This window comes from Abramis brama, assembly GCF_963993115.1.
Source record: "Abramis brama genome assembly, chromosome: 21".
Classification (NCBI taxonomy): Eukaryota; Metazoa; Chordata; class Actinopteri; order Cypriniformes; family Leuciscidae; genus Abramis; species Abramis brama.
Genome location: NC_139983.1, coordinates 32,588,410 through 32,609,722, shown reverse-complemented (window position 1 = coordinate 32,609,722; position 21,313 = coordinate 32,588,410). Strand labels below are relative to the sequence as shown.

At 37.8% G+C, this 21,313-nt stretch overlaps 1 protein-coding gene across 1 annotated transcript in view; it reads left to right on the top strand.

Moving 5' to 3' along the window:
• tpo (thyroid peroxidase) overlaps positions 1-5,156 on the top strand; it is a gene marked incomplete at its 5' end in the record, with an annotated part of 41,857 nt that extends 36,701 nt beyond the window's left edge. The window contains 2 exons of the mRNA XM_084096326.1: positions 198-406; positions 4,891-5,156. Coding sequence (XP_083952452.1) covers positions 198-406; positions 4,891-4,895 — 214 coding nt within the window. The 3' untranslated portion in view covers positions 4,896-5,156. The remainder of the gene's footprint in view (positions 1-197; positions 407-4,890) is intronic.
• Between the last annotated feature and the right edge of the window lie 16,157 nt (positions 5,157-21,313).

Genomic DNA, 21,313 nt, shown 5'->3' with positions numbered 1-21,313 from the left:
TAGTACAAATTACAGAGGTTAGATGTTTAAAACAAGATTTGCTTTTCCCGATGTCATTCCAAACCCTTATTTTACTTGGGAGAAGCACAAGAGATGTTATTTGTCAAATGATTCCTTTAACTTGTCTGAATTCATGTCAAAATGCTAAGAATAACACATCGCACAATCAAAATGTTGATGTTTTTGGTGTGATTCAGATTCTGGTGGGAACATCCCGGTGTGTTTTCCCCAAAACAAAGACAGGAACTCCAAAGGCACTCTCTGTCTCGTGTCATCTGTGACAACAGCGGAGTGACGGAGGTTCCTCTTGATCCGTTCAGAGTCGAAACTTACCCGGAGGACTTTCTCTCCTGCGGGAACATCCCGTCATTGGATCTGGAGGAATGGAAAGAACAACCGGAGAACGGTTCGTATGTGACGGTTTTTCATTTACGGACATTGCTGCTTTTCCAGCTTTTTTTAGATTGAGATATTAGGTTAAACTTTAAATATACTCTACTGTTTATTTGATATATTATTATATATTATTAAAAAAAATCATTATATATTTTATCTTTTATAATTATATATTTTTTTTTCTTTCTTTTTTTTCTTCATTTTCACATGATCCTTCAGAAATCAAAATATGATGATTTGATGCTTAAGAAATATTTCTAATTATTATCAAAATGAAAACAGCTTCTTCAAATTTTTGTGGAAACCATGATAAAAAAAAATCTGGATTCTTTGATGAATAGAAAGAACAACATTTATTAGAAATATCATATTTTGTAACTTTATCAAATGTCTTTACTGTCACTTTAGATCAATTTAAAGTATTAATTTCTTAAAGAAATATCTTACTGACCCCAAACATAGTGAATTTGCAAAGAAAAAATGTATATTTCATGTCATGTAACTGGCAGTTTTTCACCATCATTTCCTTCACTAGTTCATTTTAAATAGTCCTGAGGTGTAACAAATTATTCCATGTGGCCTCTCATTTAATAGAACTCATAAACGCTGCATGCATAATAACCATATAATAATAATTATAAATATCATGTCACACCACAGGACAGTGCTTAAAGTTTTACGCAGCCTCCTGTATGTGTCCATGTGTGTTTACCTTCCAAACGCAGATAAATATTGCTGTGGAACTTCATGAATAGCAAAGAGGCTTTAATTTGAGGAGTTACACAATTACACAGTCTCGATGAGGAATAAAAGACATGCAGATTCACTCGTGTTGAAACTCAAACTCGTTCAGACCCAGGTGAGACGCTGAGCTGATTTTATCCCCAGTGCGCTAAACTGTGTGAACCCTTGCAGTATTTGTCATGTTCTGACAATGGACCATTTTTCATTTTTACTTACAGTACACTATAGTTCAAAAGTTTTGGGTCAGTGAGATTTTGTTATTAAATAAATAAATACTTTTATTCAGCAAGGATGCATTAATCAAAAGTGACAGTAAAGACATTTATAATGTTACAAAATATTCTATTTCAAATAAATGCTGTTCTTTTAGAACTTTCTGTTCATCAAAGTATCCTGAAAACAAAAAGTATCGTGTCAAAATGTAAAAAGTGTGAATCAGAACAGCATCAAATCATCATATCAGAGTGATTTCTGAAGGATCATGTGACACTGAAGACTGGAGTAATGATGCTGAAAATAAATTACAGTTTAACATATATTCACATTGAAAACAGCTGTTTTAAATGTTAATAATATTTCACAATATTACAGTTTTTACAGTATTTTTGATTAAATAAATGCAGCATTGGTGAGCAGAAGAGACGTCTTTCAAAAACATTAAATAATCTTACCGCCCCCAAACTTTTGAAAGGTTGTGTAGATCTACTAATAATATTGCACTGCAAAAAAAAAAAAAAAAATGTTGTTCCTCCTCTGTATTTTTGCCTTTTTTTTTTTTGAGAAGCAAAACGACTGGAGATATTAAGTTTTCTGAATAATGTATGAAAATGTAGTGAAATATCTGTCAATGGGGTCAGAAAAATAATCTTGTTTCCCGTTTGATTTACATTTATTTTTCTGACCCCACTGACAGATATTTGTTGATAATAAGTTTTATTTATATAGCGCCTTTCCGGGGCTCAAGGACGCTTTCCAATGAATAAGCAAAATGTTCTTGTTTTATGCTTAAACTCAAAACTTAATATTGATCGCTCTTTTCAGAAAACAAGACATAATATATTAAGTCATTTTGCTTCTCAAGCAAATGTATATTGATTTAATAGGAACAGAGGGAGAACATTATTTGCAGTGCATCTAGAGAGAATAAAATGCTGATATATATATGCATAAAACAATGACTTGAGGGTACAGGACTCTCTTTACTCCAGAAACCGCTTATAAACCACCTGAACATCTCAGTAACTCATTTCTGTTCTGGCAACCAGCAGCAATTTGCCGAATGTTTGTTCCTGTTCAGTAATTCCTGGTTTGTTCACACACACATTACTGGGCCACAGGTTGTTGGACTGCAGCCGCTCATGCATTGTATTAACATTCATTTTCAATGTGTTCGCCGCTCCTCAGAGTCTGTAACTCAACGCTGGAATCCGGCCAAATGACAAATATTGATCCATTATGAGCCTGCGACGCTGCCAAAACAATTAACGCATGCAGTCGCACCTGTTACGTGCAATAGAAATTAATCTTTCTAATGAATACTAGGCAAATCCCACGATAGAGTCCGAGAGAAACCGTTCACGTCATGCCAGATGTAGAAAGCCAGGCAGGTTTGCATTAGCTCGGCCTCCTGACATCACGGGTCCCGACCCGTTCTGAACACATCTACAGTGTTTATTCAGTCCCGAAGCTCAAGCTGCCAATCAAATAGACCGCTGTCGGCTCAGATAATGTCCTCTGGAGAAGATTGAGTGTGTAAATGGATGTCACAGTGACGTCTGGTCCTCAGGGCATCAATGCACACGACGCCAACGTGACAAAAACTGCTATCAACAATAGGACCAACAAGATTCTATACAAGGAGAAATATCTTAAAAATGAAAATTCAATAATTTAAGGGGTGGTTGATTATGATTTCATTATTCATCATCATTCATCATTAAACATAAACATTGACATTTCTAGTGCATGTTTGTGTGAGGTAAAAGGACACAAGCTGTTGAAGCTCCGCCCCCTGTGCCGTGAGCAGCAGCTCATTTGCATTTAAAGGGACAGACACATAAAGGTGCGTTTTTGCTCACCCTCAAAAAGTGACAATTTTAACATGCTATATAAAAATATCTGTGGGGTATTTTGAGCTAAAACTTCACACACACACTCTGGGGACGTCAGAGACTTATTTTACATCTTGTGAAAAGGGCATTATACCACCCCTTTAATTACTCAACCTCATGTTGTTCCAAACCCGATAGACTTTCGTTCATCTTCAGAACACAAATGAAGATCTTTTTGATGAAATCTGAGAGATTTCTGTCCCTCCATTGACGCTTCAAAAAGTTTATAAAGTGATCATAAAACTAATCCACATGAATTGAACAATCACTTTATATGATGAACAGATTGTATTTAGGCTTAAGAACATGCTTCCTTTGTATTTTGATGTAAAAGAAGCTGAAATGCAGTATCAGTTCAGAGCTGAAAGTAAAACAAGTGGTTGGATTGATGCACAAAAGATGCAACATCAAAAAAAGAACTGATTTAATAAATATAACTGACTCAAGGACACAGACATGAGTTGAATGATGTCTTTGGATCTGCATTTCATTTTTAAACAATCCTGTGTATATACATACATATATATCCAACTTCACTGTAAAATATTCACACTCTTCAAACGATTAAATGTAAAATGTAGAAAAAAAAATCATAAATTTTTTATGCCACCTAGAATGGGCAACTTAAAATTTTAATATGAATGTCAAGTTTGGTGGTGAAGGTTCAGATATCAGTGCTGAGCTCTGATGATGCACATAAATCATTTGTGTTTGAGCATGATTTAATTATGTTTTGCTGTAAAAGTCCATTAGAGTGATTCATGTTCCCTTGAGTGAAGTTTACTCCATTTCTATGAGTATAAACAACTTGTTTTGTTGTATAAAAGTAATTCTAACCTTTTCAGTTTGAACAACAAACTGATACACAAGTAGACAAACTAAAAAAGTTGTGTCACTATTAATCCAATTCAATTTACATTTATATGTATCGCACTTTTCACAATACATATCATATCAAAGCAGCTTTACAGAAAATGCATGCGTCTACGAGTGATTCTTTATCAGAGGTGACTGTGTCAACGTAATGCACAGTTCTAAGATAATACAGAATCATGCAGTTAGCTAACATCATGTATAATTTTATGCAGAAACAATGAGCTCATTAAGGTAATTATTGCAAGTTGTGAACATCATGATCACAATATATAGGAAATCTGGCAGCGGTGCATGTTGATAGTTGGCAATGCTCAGTTTAATGTAAAATGCAAGTTTATATATGAAGAGTTCAGATGCAAAAGCCTCTAAGTGCCATCTGAAATTTTCTTAATTAATAGGTAATTTTCATTGCCATTTAAGTGAAATTACTGAACTTAAATATACGAGCTTGATAAAAATGATCATTCTAGAAGAAAATTTCAGATGGCATTTTTTTTTTTTTTTTTTTTTGCAATGGCATTTTTTGAGTTGAGTACAGAAATTTCAACTTAAAAGTTGGATACAATAATTTTTCCATAAGTTGAGAATACTCAATGTCCTGAAGCTGGTTGCCTCAAGTTTTTGAGTTTTCTCAAATTCTGAATTTTTACAAAGTATAAAACTGTGATAATATAATATAATATAATGCATGCTATAATTAATCTAAAATGCATGCGATGATGTGCAGTATTTCTGTTTGACAGATTGACCTTTTCCTCTGCAGACTAGAGACTGTGACTGTAAGACGAGATGCTGACGGCAACACCAGAGGCTCATTTCCAGCAGCAGAACTGTGACGCACCGCACAATGACTGAGAATAAAGAGAGAGAGCTGCTGAACAACATGCACGTAACTACAGGACTGATGAATCAAGACTCTCTTTATGTTGGAATATAATACACTGAGCGCAGGCTCTAATTAGTGACGGATTAATAATCTTTACACAGACCTGCCTCATTCTCCAACGGCACAAAAGCACTGATCAGCAGATCATTTGAAAGCATTTATGAATATGAGCTCAACTCTGAACCAAAGACCAGTTGTGCTACATGAGGCTCAATGTAAAATGCATTTACTGCATGTGTGTTGAGTGATGTAAGTTCACTGTCTGGTTTCAAAACTGAAATATAAATGCAATATTTTAATTTCCCAGTTTGTGATTTTATTACTTTTAGGCTGCATTTAATCCATGCATATTTATTGTTAAAAATATACAAATTATTATAATTATTTATTGCAAATCCCATATGCATGTAAGCAAATAAGTAATAATTTGAGCATTTACAGCCTTTTGCATTAAGAACAAAAGGTGCAACTAATCGTACAAGCTAGTTTTGTACAAGCTAGTAGTTACTAATCCCTGAGCGTGAACTTCAGATCCCTGTTTAAAACCACAGCATATTAACACTAGATGAACCGAAAGCAATGCCGTTTGTTCCAGTGTCCTTTCGTTGCTATTAATTAAATGAGTACAAATCTATTGAAACAGATGTAGGCTACATTTACATTTCAAACCTTCAATGAAACTCTATGGTGAGGACAGACTCAACAGTTTTGACACAAATAGGCATCACATTTGCATTCAGCCATATCTTGTCCTGGTTTGTTTTAGATAATGAAATACAAAAGCAATCAGTTCTGGAAAATGAGACGGCCGGAATTAAATAAAATGGAGCCTTTTAGGCAATCCCCTGCAATTTCTGATGTGTTGACCAATTACCCCTCACTCCTGTTCGCCGTAATTCAGAGCAGCGTTTGAGCGTGGAGCTCTTAGAGCGATCTCAGCGTTTCCACAAGCTTAATTAGAGCAGATCTGTTATTCAGAATCAATGCGTCTGGACTGTTTGTGTATGTGGATCACTGTTTACACACACTCAAAAGCACATTTATAAAGCCTGATAATGCAGGAGACTGTGTATCACTCCGCTCGTCTCGAATGCTGTGAACTTCAAGAATCTTTCTACGTGATCTAAGCAGTAAAATCTCAGTGTTTATTTGTTACCTTTAATGTAAAGTTCATAAGCATGCAGGCACATTCTGTAAATGCATAAACACGTCGCAAACATGATTTCTGAAATGTCAGAATGCAGTTCATTATGATGAATATGCTCCTGTACAGCACTTTCAACAGGATATTCAATGCAAAAAAAAAAAAAAAAAAAACAGTAACAAAAAGTACCAGGTATAATTTATAACTAAGAAGTTGAACATTACATTTTGATTTAATTTTGTTTAACATGAACTGAATCATTCATATCAAGACCAAGAACATTAATTTAAAGAAGCCATTACATGCCCTTTTACAAAGTCTTGATTTTGGTTTGGCACTTTGCTAGAACAGGTTTTCCTGCTTGAATGTTGATTATATTCCTCATATTCTCCATTGTTGCAGCTCCTCTCTTCCCAGTCTGTCAGTAACGCTCTGGGTTGTGTTTCCCGTTGAACGCCGTAACTCGCTGCTTCACTAGTATAGTACGATGCATCGTTGAAGAAATCATCTAGCTAGTCACGACTGTTTCCCGAAACCGTATTGTCGCAAAGTGGTCGTTCAACCACGTTGGTTTATGATGTCACACAGGTGGTGGAGTAATAACTTCTTTTAATGAATCTGATTGAGATCGAATTAATGCTAGATGTTTTGATATTAATTACAGACATGACATCTGAGGACTATTTCTCATTTTTCTCAGTTATTTTGCTTTATTTCCAGATTCAATCATAGGCTCGTTCTTGCATAGTAGAGCACGTTCACACATGCGCACTCTTCAATAACGGTGCTTTAAATCTCTCGACAAACTCAAAGACGTAAATGCCATTTGTGCGTATTCTAAATAAAAGACACGGGTTGCACTGAATGTCAGCTTGCTTATTTTGCTCAAGATAAGGATTTATTGAGTCCACATGTCATGCAAACTAGAAACTCTGCTTCTAACCACAGGTCGAGACTGTCGTTCCAACTACACACTTTGCGATGCTGTTTGCGAATGTTCGTTAGAACGATGGTTTCAGGAAACACAGACTCGTTGAACTATGCTGATAACATCTGAACTTGCGAACATAGTTGGCTAACAATGCTTTCGGGAAACGCACCCCTGTTTAGTACCTATCTCTATGAAGCCCCTCCTTTTGAAAAGCACACTGTGCTCTGATTGGTCGGCTGGATCAGTGTGTTGTGATTGGTCGAGCGCTTCGAGTGTGTTTGGGAAATGTCCCGCCCCTTACCATAACCGCCAGTTTAACACTCTACTATCTAACTCAACCAGGCCCCGCCCCTTTATTGTGCATATTAATTATTTAAATGAGGAATATTGTGACGTGTTCGTTCCCGGAAGAAACTCGAGACTACAATGGAGGCGTTTCAGGAGCTCAGAAACACTGACACTGATATAGAGAAGAACTGGAGCTTTTTCATGATCAAACAGCAACATTACACACTAAAGAAAGAGGATCATGGAGAAAAGCAGAATAGTCACTGTTACTATTGCATTTATTCATTTATAAGACGCCAGTTTTTTCACTGGAAAGTATCTTAAAAAAAGGTTTGAACATTTTGATTTGCATGTACTGTACTGTAATTTAAGTCTGTTCTTTTCGGAAAAGTCCCAAAAATGATTAAATAGCGTTTTCCTTTAAGAACAAGGAACATGGAGAAAAGGCATGATAGAACCCATTTAAAAGCACTAAATGGGGTCAGTCTGTAAACGAATTCTACAATACATGTAGCCCAAAAGATCAATGCATGCAAAATGTGAAAACGACTGTCAAGTACAGACATTCTGGGAGATTTTCTAGCATAAGGGAAAGATGCTTGCAGTGGTGTTATATTATAGTGCTATAGCGTTTTGAAAATTCGCCCTCATGTTCCCACATGTTCATAAACAATAACTCGCCTCACACAGTTCAGCTCTGCAGCAGAAGCTCCTCATGATCGCCTCTGACTCATCATCTACACAAACACACGATGAATGACCGCAGTGAGCAGGAGAAATAAAAGAAGACCGGTCCACACTGCACCTTATTCTGGCCAAAAACACCCACATCAAGAGAAACAAGAGGCAGCTTCGCTTGTCACATGACCTCAGTTCGGTTAGTCTTTATATAGGGGCAGATGAATAAAAGATTGATTGCTTCTAAGATCTTCAAACAAAACTCTGAATATCTTTCTTCACAAGTATTCATAGTATCAACCCAGTACCTTTTAAACATGATTTTCTTTCCCAGCGGACTGATTAAACCCGTGCGCTTGACTCTCAGAAGTTGCGCTGGAGTCGAGCTATGATGTTAAATCAGGCGCTTAGCAAAATTCACCAGCCGGTCAGTGAGCGAACTGTTGGTGGTCCATTTAACAAAGTTGTGGTTTATGTGGCGGCAAGTTAGCCTGGTTAAAACCAGACCATTCTCAGTAGTAACTGAGTTATGGTCTGGCAAAGCTCCATAGACAAATCATTTCCAAAGGGGCGTCACCAACGGACGTCGCTCAAATGCCTCTGGGCGCAGTTGGATAGACCTAAAACCAATCAGAGCGATCGTCAACGTGTAAAGCCATATGCTGCGTCCCAATTCACCTAAGTTACACTACGCCATAAAAGTATGTACTCTTTTTGTGAAGAAAAGATATTTACTTTTGAATGTGTAGCAAAAAAGTAGGCAAGCTTTAGGACATACTACTTCGTCATCTTTATCGGACGGATCTGTCATGTGCATCCTGTCACTTAAACTGCCCTGTCAATCATCGTGTCACAGTTAAAATCCTCTATTAAATCTAATTTAATTTCCTACCGTTTCGGAGAGAAATGTAGTAGCACGTTCATCTGCCAGTGGGTCTTTTATGGAGACTGTCCTCATGTGTTTGCAATTTGAATATAATAATGCATTTAAAAGTTGAACGGACGTCGCTCAAATGCCTCTGGGCGCAATTGGATAGACCTAAAACCAATCAGAGTGATTGTCATTGTGTAAAGCCCGCCTCAACGTTTCTGATTGGTGCCGCGATTTCTCAGCATGGGGAATTGGACTTGAATGAGCTCTTTGCCAGACTTACTTGCAGAGCAAATCTAAATTTACTGGAAGTTGTCTGGGTTTTCCCAGGCTAGCGGCAAGTGCTGTAGCCTTAGGAAAAATACAACGTACACACTTCACATGGGGCAAAATGCATTAACAGGAACGCTGTGCAAACATATTCGTTTTATATATTTGAAACTGGCAGGGGAGGATGCATGGACATTCATTTGTGTTAATTGCCTATGCTGTAGAGATAATAGCACTGTCCACATTCAAGCATTTCAAATGGCTTCAACAGCTCAGATTGAGTTCACATATAACTGATAGTCATGAGTGAAAACCGTCAGTCGCCATGTTTGTAGTTTTTTAACACTTTTTATTCGCGTTTGTAGTTCTGAACTGAATCCTCCTCCAAAACGCAATGGTTTTGGAAAATATTAGCCACAGATGTTGTGCTCACACCCAAAGTGAGCAGATATAAAGCCGACTCTCAGTAAATAGGGTTATTTTTCGCTGCTTATTGCGCTTAAACAGTCAAATACACACACAATAATCTCAAAATGTTGGTCTTGACGAGTATTCACATAAACAGTCAGTTATGTTAAGTGAACGTAAACAGTTGAGAATGTAAACACGTGTAACAGTATAATGGATCGGTGCGTCAGGTCTTAAAGGGACAGCAGCCTAATAAACCTGCTGCCAAATTATGAGATAATATAAAAAATATCTATATGGCAGTTTTCCCCATGGTATAGATGCCAAAATTGTGGCCAGTGAAGATGCGGAGTGGCTAGTAACTTTGGAAAACCACTCGCCACAGTGGCTGGAGAGCAAAAAAGTTAAGTTTTCCTCTTCGGTCCCCCTACAGGTTGGAAACGGAATTGTCCATTACTGCTGTCGTAAAAAACTATTTGTTTATCCAGCACCTGCTTTGGAAATAACGATGTCCACAGACAAGGTAGAGTATGTTGCATGATTTTATTAAAGTATGTATTGCGACATCAGAAACGGCTATATTTATACATAGGCTCCACCTATCGGCTATAGTAACGCTTGCCGTAAAGCAAGTCAAATTTGTAGTTTCTTATGTCTCATTCGAACTACAGATCCGCTACCTGATCTGGCAAACTTGCATAGTGCGGTTATAGCCGATAGAGGGACGCAAAGCGAATGCAGAAGTGCCGATGAACCACTAAAACGATTTTGGAAACATTATTTTAAGGTACAAAATCTTTGGTGTTGCTTTAATGTCAAGTCCTGATAGTATGCATTATGGATGCAGGGTCAGTCCTATTCACCAATGATTTGTCAATGGGATTTGCGAACCGATTCAACATGTTCATTGAAAGAATCAGCTCGCTCAGGAATCGGACAATGATCTTGTGTTTCAGAGGGGCTGGCGATTTATTCAGTTCAAAATGAGGAGGAACAATATGTTTTTATGAACTGGAGTGAAGTAAAAAAAAAAAAAAGATATTATGCTTGGTAATGTAGTGAAGTCAAATTAAAAGTTTACCCAAATAAAATACTCTGGTTAAGTATGAAAAATAGCTTCTTACCACTAACGAAGTAAATCCTCACCTCCACCACTGCAGTTTGTCACATTAATAAAGTGAATTTGAACTGAAGCACAATCTAATGAAGAAGTGTCAGTGTTTGATAAAGCTCAGCCTGTTTAACATTCTCTGGGAGCGTTGCTGATATTCATGATTGTACCGCAGTGAAACGCAAATATTGGATTAATCTTCATTTCTGCAGGTCTCCTCGAGCTTGTTAAGTTCACTCTTCCGTACAGGATCGTGCTAAAACACAAACACATCGGCATCTACAGTTCCTCTGAACGGTACACAAGGGTTTTTACATGTTAAAGTGATCGTCTCTTGATGATTTATTAAATTCTGTGTGATTGTGAACTCAGAGGCCGTAATGAGAAAGATGTACAACAGAGCTGCTTCTGATGCCTCGTTGTTATATCAAAAGCATATTTGTTACGGAAAGCTCTATTACAGTATGTCCATCACGTTTCAGGAAACACAGACAATGTTCTGAACACATCTGATGCAAAAGTAGACGGCAGTATCTCAAGGCTTGAAGCAATATTCCCAGGTATTTTCCATTAAAGGTTACAGCATGTGTTTCATATAGGACTAAACATAGTTTTACCTTCAGTTTGTAAAAATGGTAACACCTTAAAATGAGGTTTTGTTTGTTAACATTAGTTAAAGGGTTAATTCACCCAAAAATGAAAATTCTGTCAGTAATTACTAATTACTCTCCCTCATGTTGTTCCAAACCCGTAAGACTTTCGTTCATCTTCAGAACACAAATTAAGATCTTTTTGATGAATTCCGAGAGATTTCTGTCCCTCCATTGACAGCTACGCAACTTACACTTTGATGCTTCAAAAAGTTCATAAAGAGATCATAAAACTAATCCATATTAATTGAGCGGTTTAGTCCAATTTTTCTGAGGAGACTCGATCACTTTATATGATGAACAGATTTAATTGAGGCTTTTATTCACATAAACATTCATCAGCGCACACATCAGATATGGTAAACTGAAGCTCAAGCATGTTCGCTTGACATGCGAGAACCAAAGAGGTTCATTCTTGTGTTGCGCAGTGTTACCCATGGGTGAACCAACCCTTTAACTACATTAGTCAACATAAACAATATTACATACAACTACAGTATGTGTTCATCTTAAAGGTGCTCTAAGCGATGTCACGCGTTTTAGGCCAACACATTTTTTGTCACATACAGCAAACATCTCCTCACTATCTGCTCGCTGCCTGTCCCCTGAACACACTGTAAAAAAACGTGGTCTCTGTAGACAGCCCGGGCTCCACAAACGGCAACAAAAACAAACTGGCCCAGCCTGGACCATGAAACATAACAAACAGTGTTCCAGCCAATAACTGACAAGAATGATTTGGGGGTGGGGGGGTTAGTGCACGTGACCATGAAGGGGGGTGGGGAGAGAAACATGAAGAGGGAAGTTAGCGAGAGGAGAGATGTCCAATGACAACGACTAACGTTAAAATTGTACATTCTTGAGAATTTTGATATGGCCGACACACGACCAAAGAGACCTAAACTTCTCAGAAAAGGAGAAGGAACGCGAAGTCCCGAATTTACATCGGAAAAGCATTCAAAAGCTGGCGAGAACTCCGCCGGCAGAAGGGCTTCCGATCCGACATTCAGGAGGCTCTGTTTCTGCTGGACAGGGTAAATCCAGTCTGTTTTTTCTAAATGGTTCATGACTGTTTTAGGAAGCACGGGAGGGAGGGGGAGACGGGATGAGGAGGAGGGAGGGTCGAGCTAGCCTCCGTTTTGTTTGACGATACTTCGAACATCAACAAGAAGTGACATCACCCAACATCGCTTAGAGCAGCTTTAATGTTGATCTCACAAGTTAAAGTACAAAAATATAAGAGATTTTCAGATTTTCAACCCTACACGTTAATATTAAGGTTTGTTCATTTTAACTAAATGATGGAGAAAAATGATCATCTGTGGTAATCAGCATGCAGATGGAAGAATCTGAAGATTAGAAATCATGTATATGTTGAAGATTATCTCAAAACAAAGTTCTATAGTGTCTATCTGAGCCGTTATAGCTTCAGTGCAGGAGAGGCACTGCGCTTGTGTTCAGTGAGAGATTGCACACACACACACACACACTTACTATCTTTGTGGGGACTCCATAGACGTACTGGTTTTTATACTGTACAAACTGTATATTCTCTCCCCTTACACTAAACCTACCCATCACACAACACTTTCTGCATTTTCACAGTTTCATTCTGAATGATTTATAAGCTGGTTTCCTCATGGGCAGTCAGGTTCCCACTGGGATAGAAAAACCTGCACACACACACACACACACTCTTATCAGCACTGGTTCACCTCCATGGCCAGCAGTAGTCCGCCATTAAACTCCTGATATCAGAGAATGGACTTCAAGAGCTGCATTGCCATCAACTGTTCAAAGCCAGTCTAACCTGAAGGAGAAGAAGTGAAATTACCCTTAAAACAGACTTTCAGCGAGCCGCCTTTTATCCTCTCAAAAAGCCCACCATAAAGTTAGCATAAAGGCCATTTTATTATACGCTTTGCATTTTACAACCCTGCTCTATCATTTTACTGGGCGCATCCGCGATCACTTTCCTTTCAAAGCTGATGTTTGGTTTCCGGGCGTATCATTTTTGACCCCCTCTTATTATGGCCTCATCAAAAGTGTGCCAGTCTATCAAAGAAAAGGTTAAATGATTGACTGGTTGAAGTGATAATTGCACGATTGCCTTCTTCCTCTCGCCAAGAAAGTGGCAGAATATATATCAGCGTGTTTGCGTGTGTTAAAATGTCAGATCGTAATCATCAGCCAAGTGGAATAATGATGAAGTGCTTGTGTCTTAATTGAAATTTCACCTCGTGAGTGGCGTGCCGGCTGTATTTTTAGTCGCCCTGCACTTCAGTTCTGCGTCGGCCCACACACACTGCCCTGACAAGAGAGCGCTGTGTGTTTTTCTCTGCCAAATATCTCCATATCCATCCCTAGAGAGAGAGAGAGAGAGAGAGAGAGAGAGAGAGAGAGCACTACTCACACTACTTCAGCATAGCATGCGAGTTTTCTGTATGCATGGATTATTTGGATATGAACAACTGCATTTGCTAAAATGTGCACACAGAAAATCTGTATCCCAAAATTCAATGCACCCCACTTGACTCATTAAAAATGTGTGTTAATAGAAATGCACATAATTTCTAAGATAAGTAGACATCATTTGCTCAGTTTTTCTTGATTGCTAACACAAATTATCAACACAACCTCAAAACTACACACCAACTTGTACTGTAACATCAAAAAATATTTTAGTCTAAAACATATTCTCTTATGTCAGAACTAGACTCATATGACACAAACACTACCGTCCTAGAGAACACTAATGAGAGCAATTCATAACACTGTTACAAAAACCTCTTATTGGGATTCAGGGATAATTTTGGAGCTCAATGTCTATTACAGTATACATCATAAATGAAAAGGTGCAGATACAGTAAGACACAACAATAAGCTTTAGGAAAAATACATTTTCATTACATTACTGTAAAGTGATTGTTTTTACAGTAGAAGAAAGGCACTAGCGAAGAAAAGTTAAAATACCAAAGAATTGAATATGAACTTGGTATGAACACAATACAGCATACTGTCACAGTACAGTAAAAGATAAAAAATAATAATTCAGCATCTTTGCCAAATTTCATTACAGTATACAGTACTTTGGCAGCTTTTGACAAAAGACTTTCTCTATGCCTTCAGTCATCTCTCAGTTCTGCAAAAATACAGTACATTAAAAAAATGGTCTACAAATAAATTTTACGATCACAAGTTTGAGGGTGTACAATATGCCATGTACAGTAAACTGTAGCATAGTGAAATTTCCCTCATTTTAGTCTACAGACCCTGTAGATCTTCCAGCTCTCTCCAGTGTTCACATATAAACACGCAACAGCGAGTTTAGAGTCAGAATTGCGAGATATAAACTTGCAATCTCGAGAGAAAAAAAGTCAGAATTGCTAGAATCGCAATTCTGACTTTTTCCGCAATTGCAAGTTTATATCTCGCAATTCTTTTTTTCTCGCAATTGTGAGATAAAAAGTCGCAATGACCTTTATTTATTCAGTCGTGGAAACAAGCTTCCATAGATAACCGCTGTTTTACAGTAACAGGTTAAATTTAGGATTTTTTTTTTTTACAGTTATGGTTGCTAAAGTAAAGATGAAATACTATAATTAGCATAAAATACAAATATTTTGCAAACCAAAATATTGGGTAAATTGGCCAATTGTCACCAGACCAAACTATTTTAATAAATATTTTAAGTATTGAATAAAATTATTTATATACAGTATATACACACACACTACATGCCAAAAGTATTAGGTAACCCTCCAAACCATTGAATTCAGGATTACGAATCACTTCCATGGCCAGAGAATGGGTCGCTCTCAGGAGCTCAGTGAATTCAAGCTTGGTACTGCAATAGGTTTCGACCTGTGCAATACGTCCATTCGTGAAATTTACTCACTACTAAATATTTCATGGTCAACTGTTAGTGGTATGATAACAAAGAGGAATTGGGAAAATTCAGCGGGGTCATGCTGAAGCTCACAGTGCGCAGAAGTCGCCGACTTTCTGCAGAGTCAACAGCTACAGACCTCCAAACTTCTGTGGCCTTTAGATTGGCTCAAGAACAGTGCTAGAGATTCCTGACCTCAACCCGACAGAACACCTTTGGGATGAATAAGAGCGGAGACTGTGAGCCAGGCCTTCTCGTCCAACATCAGTGCCTGACCTCACAGATGCACTTCTAGAAGAATGGTCAAAAATTCCCATAAACACACTCCTAAACCTTGTGGAAAGCCTTCCCAGAAGAGTTGAAGCTGTTATAGCTGCAAAGGGTGGGCCAACTCCATATTAAACCCTACGGATTAAGAATGGGATGTCATTAAAGTGCATGTGCATGTAATGGAAGACGTCCCAAAACTTTTGGCAATATAGTGTTTTTTTTTTTAAAGCATGCTTTGTCATTTTATCCAACTTCTTTTCTTCTATATATATATATTTTTTTTTTACACTTCTATACATGCAGCCTTAGACGAAGATGTCCTGAAAGGCAGGATAATTATGCTTTTTACCTTTTGCCAGCGCTTTAAAGCGAGCAGCTCAGCAGGTTGAGGAACAGCATGAACCCGACAGGGTCACACACTCCCTCCTCATCACAGTCCCGCTCCAGCAAGCGATCGGCGGCTCCGGGTCGCTCTCCTCAGTGATCACCACACGCCGCTGCTCTCACACTGTCTTTATGGCCTGTGATTATGTTTCAGACATATGAAATATTCCCCGCAGTCAGAGGTATATTTAACCTCAGGCGCTGCTCGACAGACGCAGTTAATTCTCCATATTTAACCCAAATGTTGAATATTCTGAAGAGAAATCTACCTCACCCGTATTTCCTCGGATGATGATCGGTTTCATCAGCGTCGGGGGTCAGGATGCGAAACAATCCTCATCTTCTCTATTATTTATCAGGCTACAAGAATTGCAGTATGACCGGGGGCTAAAACGTGTTCATTACAGTATTATGAAACATAACCGAGCTGGATGTGTAACAGAAAACAGCGTTTGTGAGGAAAGTTCTCTCACTGAATCACAACACGCAACATGATTACAATGAACAACCGAGACGCTGACAGACAATACAGAAGTTCATACAGTACACTAGACTTAGAGTGTTTAAAGGGATACTTCACCGATTAGCATTAAGCTTTGTATCAGTAGAAACCCGGTAATATTTTCGAATGACCGTGCTTCCCTCCCTCATGTCCCCCTGAGACGAGAGATTTCTGTATTGTGTGTCTGGAAAAAAACCTCAGATGATGCAAAAATCATAATTTAGCTCATCAGAGGCTTTTCTGTCCAGAGGCGAGAGACTCCAGCCAGTAGGAGGCGCTCGTCCCGCATGTGTTCAACCCGCCCATAGGGGGATCTCACGATAAAACGCCGTCTTTTCAGTTTCGAGTCGACTAGTAGCCTAGTTGTGTCATTTCTTCCATTACTGCCCTCTGTAACCGTTAGGCGTGGCTTGGGAGTGTCCTCGTAGGGCAGCGAAGCAAGTGCATTCTGGGAGTTGTTGTCTTTCATCCACATGAGCCAAAAATACATTTTCTGGCTTTTCTCAGTCTAGAAGGCACCAACTTCTAAAATAATTTCACATTTCTACTACATGAATGACCCAATTTAAATACACATTCATCTTTCCAGCGGTGAAATATCCCTTTAAATCCACAAACCCTCCCAGCTAACATGAACACTAATGTAGCTATAATGTTCTTCTCAAAACATTAGCTCAAAAACAATATTTACTGTGTACACCGTTCATGGAAGGTTATTTTTCTGAAATGTTTTAGTTGGACGTTCATCTAACAGTTTTTAAATGTTACCGACTGATTTAGATGTTAAATGTTTGCATAAAGAAAAAAAGTTTTTGGATGTTTTGAAAGTTCAGAGAACATTGACAGAAATAACAGTCTCATAGCTAAATGTGAACGTTAGCAAAACGTTCTTAAAACATATTTTTGTTAGCTAGGAAACAAAACATAATGGAGGTCCACCATGAAATTAACCAGGAGAGTTTAAAAGCAGACATTTAAAGCTTGTATTTTTTTGTTAAAGCATGAGTTTATTTGTAAAAAGTAAAAAAAAAAGAAATGTTAGTTGAGCTGCAAAAGTTGTCTTTTAGTGTGATACTAGTCTAGGTTACAAATTTAGGTTATAAAAACATTTTCCAAACATTCCATTTTGGTTGTGGGAACATTGTTTTGAAATCGTTAAAATGTCCAGATTTCTTGCCATGATTATAAAATAAAACATTATTTTCACCCAACATGCAATATTGTTGGAACATTTATTTTTAACATTCTAAGAACGTTAAAATGTCCAGTTTTTCTATTGTGATTATGACGTTATTTAAATCAAATTAAGTTTATTTTCACCAAAATTTCACCATTTTTGAACATATATTTTAATATTCTAAGAACATTAAAATGTCCAAGTGGATGAACTCATGTTTATACATCACCAATGTAATGAATTTGATCCATATACTGTAGCCAATGTTTAAAGTAGCATATTTATCTTATTATTTCTGCCTGTATATTAAAGGGATAGTTCGCCTAAAAATGAAAATTCTGTCATCATATACTCACCCTCAAGTTGTTTCAAACCTGTATGAATTTCTTTTTTCTGCTGAACACAAAAGAAGATATTTTGAATGTCAGTAACCAAACAGTTGATGGACCCCATTGACTTCCATAGTATTTTTTTTTCCTACTATGGAAGTCAATGGGGTCCATCAACTGTTTGGTTACTGACATTTTTCAAAATATCTTCTTTTGTGTTCAGCAGAAGAAAGAAATTCATACAGGTTTGAAACAACTTGAGGGTTTTTTTGGGCGAACTATCCCTTTAAGCACTTAATGCAAATTGTCAGTACCTGAATGAGCCAAAATGTGCACATGCATTTACAGACAAATGAAGCAAAAGTAATATCAGCTGTGATTCTTAACATTAACTTCAGTCATTTGTTCAGATTGCATTCTTGCACACTTACCAACCTTGCATAAAATAACACACCCCTAGTTTTATGTAGTCATTAGATCGCAAATAAGCAGGAATATTGCTTCAAGCGCAGTGCAGCTGTTATTCCTTCAGTCACATGTATTCATGCACATTTCAGTGGGAGGAAAATGAATCATAAAAGCAGCTGTTCCAACAGAGATATCATAAACACATCGGCTTTGTATTTTCACTCAATTAACTCATACTCTGCTTCAACGACTGTACGACTAATTCAGAGACAGAAAACACAACACGAATCAGTGTGTGTCTGTTATAGCATGTTGAGTGCTCATGCATGCAAGTGTGTGTTTGTTACAGCACACGACGGCAACCAACACTAATTGAGGATAAGAATGAGTGAGAGCGGAAAACCACAGCAATCCTTGCATGCTCACTTTACATGACAATCTTCCTGCAATGTGAACCAGACTTTATGCAAGATAGAAATCTCTTACATGTTCGACACAGCCTTTCCTTTGTGAGGAGACGTTTCATTGGGGATCGTTTGTCTCAGTGTGTTTTATGTGAAGGGGTCAGCAGACATTTGAACCCGTGTGAATGATGAAACCGCATGCAATCGCCCGCTTTTAAAGAAGCAATAGTCCTGATTCATTCGATCATCATCGCAGTTTCAAATGAAACACATCGGTCAGTGCCAGCGATGCTTTTGACTTTTAATTTCCTGCAATGGTGTCAGTAATTAAATTCATAATGTGGAATACAAAGGATATAAACAATGATGATACGCTTCGTAAATACCAACAGCTTGGTTTTAGTGTCAAGAAAGTATTACAAACAATCATATTAAAAGCAATTTTCCGTGTTCAATGCTATGACATGCTGCTGATTCCCACAGATAATCGTTTTAAAATCATCCCTCAGTTTGACAAAGAAACTAAAGTCATATTTGCAGTAATGTACTTGCAGAGATAGACGGACGACTATGAGGGAAAACACTGCAATATGATAAAATATGCATAAAATAAACATTATATGCATTAAGTCTCATTGAGCTCATGATTTGTTAAGCTGCATTCACATGATCCCATTCATTTCAACAAACAACCGGATTTCACCAAGTAAAACATGATCCTGGATCAACATCTTTGTTGATCCAGAAACAACATTTCAATCAACCAATCAGATTTGAGGGACGAGTTCACAGTTTATGTTTAAGTTTAGGGTTACAACCAGGGTGAGGTGCTTCTACATCAGTGTTCTTCACCATCATTTCCCTATGATTTTAGGGAGAAGTTATAGCTAGGGTTAGGGTAGGGGGTAAGGGTAGGGTTAGGACTACATTTTCTGAACAGGATCAACTAAATATGTTGACCCAGGAACACGTCTAACTCTGCAAAATCAGGACGTGCAATTTCAATAGAGAGATACCGATTTCTGGCGGTGGCGTGAGAAATCGAGTCCCACCGGGAATCAGGTCTCCTTTAGGACCCTGAGTGATCCCATTGGTTCAACGGACTTTTAATGGGTAGTATTTTTAGCGCCTGATTAACATTCCTGCAAAATCACATTATGATTTATATATAATGACCACTAATGTCTTTTAAATTACATGGTTCATATACTAGCATATAACTAAAGCTATAGGTTGTGACATCAAGCATTTCTTGTTCCTACTGTTTTTTAGTTAGCTTATGTACTAGCATATCATACATCTACCTGATTAGCCTGCTAGCTTAGCTTAGCTTATATTAGGCATGTTTTTTTGCTTCCAACATAGTTCCCAATTACATGTTTCAAATTAATGATGTTTGTGTGTACTTAGCATGACAATTAATTTATTATAGTAGCCTATTATTATATACTATACCACATTACTATTAGTGTAAAATAAATTTTAAATTACTTTTACAGAACATAGTATGTTGCAACAATCCTTATAAAAAAAAAATACATTTTGTGTTTGTTTTATTATGCAATGCATTGGCATTCATTTTATATTTCAAGCATGTTGCTTGTACAATGAACATCATGCAATATTTAAATAGGTTATAATTAGTCAAAACATCACGATAACTTTTGATCAAGCATTACTGCCTGGGTCCTAAAGGAGACACAATTCCTTGGGGGACTCGATTTCTCATTACAGCGGCACCAGGGAAACGCTGATTTATGCAAATGCAGAGCAACTTCCTAGCCTGATGTCGTCATGCTAAGATTCTAGTCAGAATGTGACTCTGATCTGCTCCATTGGGCTGTGATTAAGGGGCGTTTCAACCGAACCAGGAAAGAAAATGCCTCTGCACTCAATTGGATAGACCTACAACCAATCAGAGCAACGGAGTAAGTGACGTATGTTCTTCATTCATCTTTCCGATCGACAAATGCCTTGATCGCGGTTCTCTGTTCCTCTTTTAAAATTAATGCACTTTCGATACCTTCTATAACAGACGTGATGGCGGTATCTACACATCTCAATTCTCCAGCGACAGCCATCTTTGTTGTAAACGAATTCAACCCAAGCGCTCTTTGGTGACGTGGATGATTACGTTACTGTTGATCATCTGTCCATCATCGTATAAAGCCCGCCCTGACAATCTGATTGGTCCGAACAGCTCTGGTTCGAGCATAGTTGCTCCACAACGGATCAAGTCCAGACCGAACTTCCCGACCTCAAATGTTGTGGGCGGGGCTAAGTTTGGCTGTCATCCAGGCTAGCAACTTCCAGGAGCGACAACCAATCGTAGTGAAGTCATTAGAGCATGTGATCCGTCACTACATCGTAGAGTGTCGTTGGTACGATAGAGGAGAAGCTATTTTAGAGGTCAGTAACTTTCCTATAATTTATGGTATATCTCTGTGTTCATACTTTAAGACTGGAAAAACTGGAAGAGAGGTCAACTCTCTGAGAAAACAAAGGAAAATTAACATTTGAACTCTCTTTTGTGAAGTTAGCATCACCTTTCGAGATGCATGTCTCACCTCAGAATCATCCTAATCT